This window comes from Miscanthus floridulus, chromosome 17 (genome assembly GCF_019320115.1).
Source record: "Miscanthus floridulus cultivar M001 chromosome 17, ASM1932011v1, whole genome shotgun sequence".
Lineage (NCBI taxonomy): Eukaryota > Viridiplantae > Streptophyta > Magnoliopsida > Poales > Poaceae > Miscanthus > Miscanthus floridulus.
In genome coordinates, this window is record NC_089596.1 from 102,419,587 (window position 1) to 102,427,325 (window position 7,739).

A 7,739-nucleotide genomic window follows, 5' to 3' on the forward strand; every position below is an offset into this window, starting at 1 on the left:
GACGCAGCCAGCGTTCGGTGCTCAACCCTAGCCTACTGTGCCGTCTGACAGCTCGACCGGACGCAGCCTTTCAGCGTCCGGTCGCTGAGTGACCCAGCATCCGGTCAGTAGATCGACGCCAGCATCATTTCGACCAACTCCATTTCAACTCTAACTTCTTCACTCTTGCTCAAATGTGTCAACCACCAAGAATTTTGCATCCGGCGCAATAGAAAATAGACATTTCATTTTTCAAAATAGAGAGGGACCCAAACCCATCTCAACCCTACAAACACCTTGTGCACATGTGTTAGCATATTTTCACAAATATTTTCAAGGGTGTTAGCACTCCACTAGATCCTAAATGCATATGCAATGAGTTAGAGCATCTAGTGGCACTTTGATAACCGCATTCCAATACGAGTTTCAGCCCTCTTAATAGTACGGCTATCAAACCTAAATGTGATCACACTCTCTAAGTGTCTTGATCACCAAAACAAAATAGCTCCTATGGTTTATACCTTTGCCTTGAGCTTTTTGTTTTTCTCTTTCTTTATTTCAAGTTTAAGCCCTTGATCATCGCCATGCCATCACCATTGTCATGCTATGATCTTCATTAGCTTCTTCTACTTGAAGTGTGCTACCTATGTCATGATCACTTGATAAACTAGGTTAGCACTTAGGGTTTCATCAATTTACCAAAACCAAACTAGAGCTTTCACACGCGCCGTCGTGGAGTCCAGTTTCTGCCGTCCGCTGGGTGTTGTTGCCGTTCCCTGCTGCTGCTGGTCGAGCACACCAGGATGGGAGTTCAGCACCTGCTATTTGCCGGCCACCAGCAAGCTGCTGTCAGGGTCAAGCCATTGGCAACAGCTGCTCCATTCTCAACATCTTGGCTTCCGGTTAAATCCATACGTTTGCCTATTTACTTGTTTTATTATTCTGCTGATTGCTTTCTTATTGAAGAAACTTTTATCGGCTCCCATTCAAACCCCCCCTCTGGTCGCCTATTCTGGTCCTTCAATTGGTATCAGAGAAAGGTTAAGGTTTTCCATATCTTAATCGATTCCAAAAAACCATGGCGACCTCTGGAAAATCCGATACACGCGCTCCACATTTTGATGGTACTGATTATGACTATTGGTAGTCACGTATGAAAGCTTATTTGAAGGGGAAGGGGATGAATCTGTGGAGGATCACACAAAACTCTACATATGTGATTCCTACAGAGGACCCTACTGATCCTGCTGTCGTTGCTCTTCTTGAGGCAAATAACCAGGTTGTTGACATTTTGCAAGCTTCCCTTTATAAACCTGAGTATGATCGTATTTCCAGTGAGGAGCTAGCCTTCCAGATTTGGGATAAGTTAAAGAAATGTCATGAAGGCTCCAATGCTGTGAAAACATGAAAATTCGAAATTCATAGAAAAGAATTTGATGCTTTTTCTCAATTGCCCGATGAATCTATTGAAGATCTTTTTGCAAGGTTTCAAGTGATTGTAAACAAGATGAAAGCTCTTAATAAGGATATGCCTTACGATGATCATGCAAGGGCTCTTAGATTGTTACATTCACCTACTGATGAGTGGGATATGAAGGTAGAGGCGATCGTTGAGTCTGCTGGCTATGAGACTCTTACCACTGATGAGCTTTTCAGTAAGCTCAAATCAAAAGAGATTGATGTCCTCTCCAAGCGCAAATTGAAAAATCCCACTAGCACTTCTTCTACTGATGTTCCTATGGCTTTGGTTTCTGGGAGTAAGACTAACGTTAACACTAATCCAAGTTCTCCTAGCTTTGCTTTGTCTTCTCTGTGTCATGTTGCAGATGACGAGTTGGAGGCGCTGGATGATGATTAGTTGGTTTTGCTCTCCAACAAGTTCAAGCGAGTCTATGAGAACCAACGCAACAGAAGACGCTCAGAAGGATGCTTCAGTTGTGGTGAGCGAGGCCACTTTGTTGTTGATTGCCTAAACAAGATTAGAACATTTGAGCAGGGCAACAACTCCAGGCGCCAGGAACAATCAAGGGAGAAGAAGAAGAAGAAGGGTGATAGGCGCATGAAGAAGAATGGCCAGAAGTACACTGATAAGCAAATTAAAAAGGCTGCACATGTTTTGTTTTCTTCTCTTGGTGATTTTATTTCAGATGCTTCTTCGAACTCGAGTGATTCAAACTCTGAGGATGAGCTTCCCAAGAAGAAAACTGATGGACTCTGCTTCCTCGCCGACATCAAGGGAGGGATGTGCACCATGGCCTTGGATGATGATGAGGCCTCTGGTTGCAGCGATAACTCTTCCGACAATGAGGTACAAAATTCAGTAGAAGAAGAAATTAAAGAATTGACAAAAAATGTTGATAAACAAAATAAAATTTTAGCAAAACTTAAGGCCGAGTATGATAGAGTCAATTCTGAATTAAAAGTCTTAAAAGATGCTACTCCTGCTGAAGTAGAATGTGAAGAGTGCTCTGTGCATATGGTTTCACTTTCTGAATTGCAATCTAAGCATGCCTCCAATGTTGATAAATTTGAAAATGCTAAGATTGAGTTGGAAAAACTTCACTCTAGTTCTGCTTTACTTGGTGCTTGTGTCTCGTGTCCAACCTTGCAATCTGAATTGAATAATGCTAAATCTTGTATTGTTGAGTTGGAGAAACATTCTTGTCCTGTTTTGCCTCCCTGTTTGACTTGCTCTACTTTTGTTGCTAAAAATAATGATTTGAGGGTAAAGTTTTCTGCTTTGGAAGAAGAAAATAAACATTTGAGAGTTATTCTTGGTTGGTGCTCTATTCGTGAACCCCAGATTGGTATGTCTATTGCTCAAATTAAACGGAGTGAGCGTTTTGGACCTGGATACGATTTGAAACATGTGTTTGGTGAAAAGAGTGGAGCTCCTATTAATGAAAAGAATCCACCTTTGGCTAAGTACACTGGACCACCTCCCAAGAAGGAGGGTTCAGGTGTCACACCTGAGGGGTTGTTGGTTGAACCATCTAGATCTGCTCCTAAAAAGTAGGTTTGGGTGCCAAAACCTAAACACTTCAAGGTTACGCAGAATGCTAAGCCAACTGCTTCATCATCTGATCATTTTGCTATGGCTAAGCCTAACTTTGCTGCTTCTGGTTCTAAGGCTATGGCTTCTTTTGCTCCTGCGCATAAGCGTTACCATTGTGATTTTTGTGATCGTGATGGTCATCTGTATGAGTTTTGCTTCCGTCGGAAGCGTGCTGAGAGACGTGAGCAGTACCTTGCATGTGGTACTCATGATCGTCCTATTTTGGGTCATGAGCCTACTGTTCGCTCTTTTGGTTTTTGCTCACGTACTCGTGCTCTTGCACCACGTCGGAATGACAGGCTACGTTTTCCCCCTTGTGGTTCTCATCGTTCTTTTGAGAGTTTTGATTTTGCTAATGCCTCTTTTGAGCAAGTGGCTTAGCACTGGTTTTCTTTGCATTATTCTAACCCCAGTGTTGAGTCATTAGCTCACTCTTATGCTCATCATTGACTGCAGGATGGAGGTGAGGAGAACATATGGATAATGGACTCCGGTTGTTCGCGCCACATGACCGGAGATGACAAATGGTTCTCCAGCCTCACCCCCGCGAGCAGCAAGGAATATATTACATTCGGGGATAATAGTAAAGGTAAGGTTCTGGTGCATGGCTGCATCAAGGTAACTAAAAAATACATGCTAAAGGACGTCGCGAAGGTACAAAATTTGCATTATAATTTGCTTTCTGTTTCGCAACTTCTTGAAGATGATTTTGAAGTGCGTTTTAAGAAAGGCAATTCGTGAGTTCTTGATTCTGCTGGTAACCTTGTTTTCAAGATCTCTCCCTTTGGACGAGTTTTTAAGGTTGATTTTTCTAAATCTTTTGGACAGACTCGTTGTTTGGTTGCTCATGGTTCCACTGATATTTGGAAGTGGCATCGTCACTTGGGCCATTTGAGCTTTGACTTGCTTTGCCGCTTGAGTTCTATGAATTTAATTGCTGGTTTACCGAAACTCAAGTTTGAGAAGGATTTGGTCTGTGCTCCCTGCAAGCATGGCAAAATGGTTGCTGCTCCTCATACACCTCTGACTTAGGTGATGATAGAACGACTGGGTGAGCTGTTACATATGGACACTGTTGGTCCAGCCCGTGTTCGCTCTGCTGGTGGAAAGTGGTATGCGCTCGTTGTTGTGGATGACTTTTCTCATTACTCTTGGGTGTTCTTTCTGGAATCTAAGGATGAGGCTTTTGCACATGTTCGTGATCTTATTCTAAAGCTGAAAAACGAGTTATCTAATAATGCCGTAAGAGCTATTCGTAGTGACAACGGCACAGAATTCAAGAATACTCGTATGAAAGCTTTTTGTGAAAAACATGGTCTTGATCATCAGTTTTCTTCTCCTTATGTTCCCCCTCAGAACGGTGTTGTTGAAAGGAAAAATCACACGCTTGTTGAAATGGCTAGGACAATGCTAGATGAACATAAAACTCCTAGGCGTTTCTGGGCTGAGGCAATCAACACCGCTTGCTATGTTGCTAATAGAATTTTTCTGGGAGTTTTTTTGGGGAAAACATCATATGAGTTGAGATTTGGTCGTTCTCCCAAAGTTTCCCACTTTCGAGTTTTTGGGTGCAAGTGTTTTATTCTGGAAAAGGGAAATTTGGACAAGTTTGAGTCTCGTTCTTCCGATGGGTTATTTTTGGGGTATGCTTTGCAAGGGCGTGCCTACCGTGTGCTTAATCTTGACACTAATCGCATCGATGAGACTTGTGAGGTCACTTTCGACGAGACAATGCCTTGTTCTTCTTCTGCTTTTGAGTGTGCAGGTGATGATGAAATTGGACAGGCCATATTTGAGAATGATGATGAGGATGATGGACGTGATGATGAGGATGATGATGCATTGGAGGCACCGGTGGCGCCTAGCCCTCAGCCGGTGTAGGCGTCCAGCACTACTACAGAGGATGGGCCTTCAAACATGTATACGTCCACTGTCGATCATGTAGCTCCACTCATGGATGATCATGTACTGGCTGCAGTTGAGGGGGAGGCGATCTCAGAGAGGACAGCACCATGACATATTCAGCGTCGCCATCCTCCCCAACAAATGATAGGTAATTTGAATGAACGCACGACAAGGTATAAATATAAAAATCAGTGTGTTTTTGCGCATTCTACATTCGTTGCCTCCTTTGAACCCCGTGATGTTGGACACGCGCTTTTTGATTCTAATTGGGTCAATGCCATGCATGAGGAGTTAGAAAATTTTGAACGGAATCGGGTTTGGGTTTTGGTTGATCCACCTCCTTCTTGCAAACCAATTGGTACTAAATGGGTTTTTAAGAACAAACAAGGGGAAGATGGACTTGTTGTCATAAACAAAGCCAGATTAGTGGCTTAGGGGTTCAGTCAAAAGGAGGGAATTGATTATGGTGAAACTTTTGCTCCTGTTGCTCATTTGGAAGCTATTCGCATTGTGCTTGCTTTTGCTGCTTCACGTGGTTTTAAGCTTTATCAAATGGACGTGAAGAGTGCTTTTCTGAATGGGTTTATAGAAGAAGAAGTTTATGTAAAACAACCTCTTGGTTTTGAGCATCCTAAATTTCCTGATCGTGTTTTTAAGTTGCAAAAGGCTTTGTATGGGTTGAAACAAGCACCTCGTGCATGGTATGCTAGACTAAAAACCTTTTTACTTGCAACCAGTTTTAAAATGGGCTCGGTTGATAAAACTTTATTTCTCCTCAAGCAAGGCAAAGACACTCTAATAGTTCAGATATACGTGGATGATATCATTTTCGGTGGTTCTTCTCATGCTCTTGTTGCCAAGTTTGCAGATTCTATGAGCAGGGAATTTGAGATGTCAATGATGGGTGAGCTGAACTTCTTCCTTGGGCTACAAATTAAACAGACACCAGATGGGACTTTTTTGCATCAGGGAAAATATACAAAGGATGTCCTCAAGAAGTTTGATATGGCTGATGCAAAGCCAATCTCTACACCCATGTCGACTAGCGCAGCTTTGGATGCTGATGAAGATGGAGAGCCCGTGGATCAGGAGTATAGAAGCATGATCGGGTCGCTTTTGTACTTGACAGCGACGAGGCCGGACATACACTTTGCAGTGTGTCTGTGCGCTCGTTTTCAGGCGTCTCCTAGGACTTCTCACCGACAGGCTGTGAAGCGCATAATGAGGTACCTTCGATTCACTCCTGAGTTTGGCCTTTGGTACTCTGCTTCTTCGACTCTCAGTTTGTGCGGTTATTCGGATGCTGATTTTTCTGGGTGTCGGTTGGATAGAAAATCTACTTCGGGTACTTGCCAGTTTTTGGGTTCTTCACTTGTTTCTTGGTCCTCTTAAAAACAATCAAATGTTGCTCAATCTACTACAGAGGCCGAGTATGTTGCTGCTGCTAGCTGTTGTTCTCAGCTTTTATGGATGATAGCTACCCTTCGTGATTTTGGTTTGTCGTTTTCTCATGTTCCTCTTTTGTGTGACAGCACTAGTGCTATTAGTGTTGCAAAGAATCCTGTGCTTCATTCGAAAACGAAACATATTGATGTTCGTTATCATTTTCTGAGGGATCATTCTGAGAAGGGTGATATTGAGCTTCGGCGCGTTGATACTAGTCAGCAACTTGCTGATATTTTAACGAAGCCACTCGATCAAACCACGTTTGCACGTTTGCGTGGTGAGCTTAGTGTGTGCTATCCATTCTAGTATTAGTCTTTTTGCTTGCTTCGGTTTCATATACCTTATACTTGTTTTGACTAGTTGGTGATCAAAGTTTTTGGAGAGGTTGTGATGCTTTGCTTGACCATACTTTGTTTTGAAAATAGCACATAATTTCTCTTGTTTATATTGGGCTTTGCTTGCTTATCCTTGATTTAATATCTTGTTGAAGACTCGACATATATCTTGTTCATGGTTCGGTTTTCAGCTTCCTTGCAATGGGTCAAAGACCGTTTGTCACTGCAAATGTAGCTTCTTTTAGGCCTATGGAAGGGCAAGGTTCCTTCGTGTCGCAAAGACACACATGAACCGGGCACTCTATAGTCCAGGGGCTGTCAAAATATCCCGAATCAGCAGGGACACCAAAAGAAAAATGGGTTCATGATTCAGCATGCAAAATTGGGGTATAAAAGAAAAATATATGATGCTGAAATGGGGTAAAAAACAAAATTTCATAAGGACTAGTGCTTTTGGCATGGCGGCCTAAGTTGGTTACTCACAGTTTGCCCAAGTTGCAAGTGACGTGTGTGCCATGGGTTTGTCTTTCATGGCATAGACCTGATTGAAGTGTTTGCAGTGAACTTTGTTTGGAAGTTTTGTTACCCATCGCGTGAGCTTGATATATGTTCTGCTTTCAACTTGGTACTGTCTCATGGTTTGTTTGCTTCACCTTGCTCTTTGGTTTTCAAAAGGCTTTTGGTTCCTAACTTTAATGGTCACTGCATTGTGCTGCTTCTTCTTTGGATGGCTAGCGTCACTGGTTAGCTTTTATAAGTATTTGATATATGTTTCTGAAGCTTCTACATGTGCCGTCTTCTCATGTATCTCAGAATGGATTCTTGCATTTTTACTTGATGGAGTGCCTTGTCAACAAGGGGGAGAATGAGTGGCACAAATTCATGTTTGCAGGGGGAGCTATTTTTTCTTGAATTGCTTTTGGGATAATGCTTGATTTCAGGGGGAGTTTGAGTTGTGGCCAGATTTTTGCAAATGGAATTGCTGATTTTGAGGGAGAAAGGGAGGGAGTCAGTTTTTG

At 42.6% G+C, this 7,739-nt stretch overlaps 1 protein-coding gene across 1 annotated transcript; it reads left to right on the forward strand.

Moving 5' to 3' along the window:
* The first annotated feature begins 1,132 nt into the window (after positions 1-1,132).
* On the forward strand, positions 1,133-4,915 carry LOC136516105 (uncharacterized). Its single transcript, XM_066509500.1, has 8 exons — positions 1,133-1,355; positions 1,452-1,747; positions 1,806-1,919; positions 1,976-2,991; positions 3,110-3,215; positions 3,491-3,652; positions 3,738-3,791; positions 4,211-4,915. The coding sequence occupies exons 1-8, from the start codon at positions 1,133-1,135 to the stop codon at positions 4,913-4,915; spliced, it is 2,676 nt and encodes an 891-aa protein (XP_066365597.1).
* Positions 4,916-7,739: the final 2,824 nt, after the last annotated feature.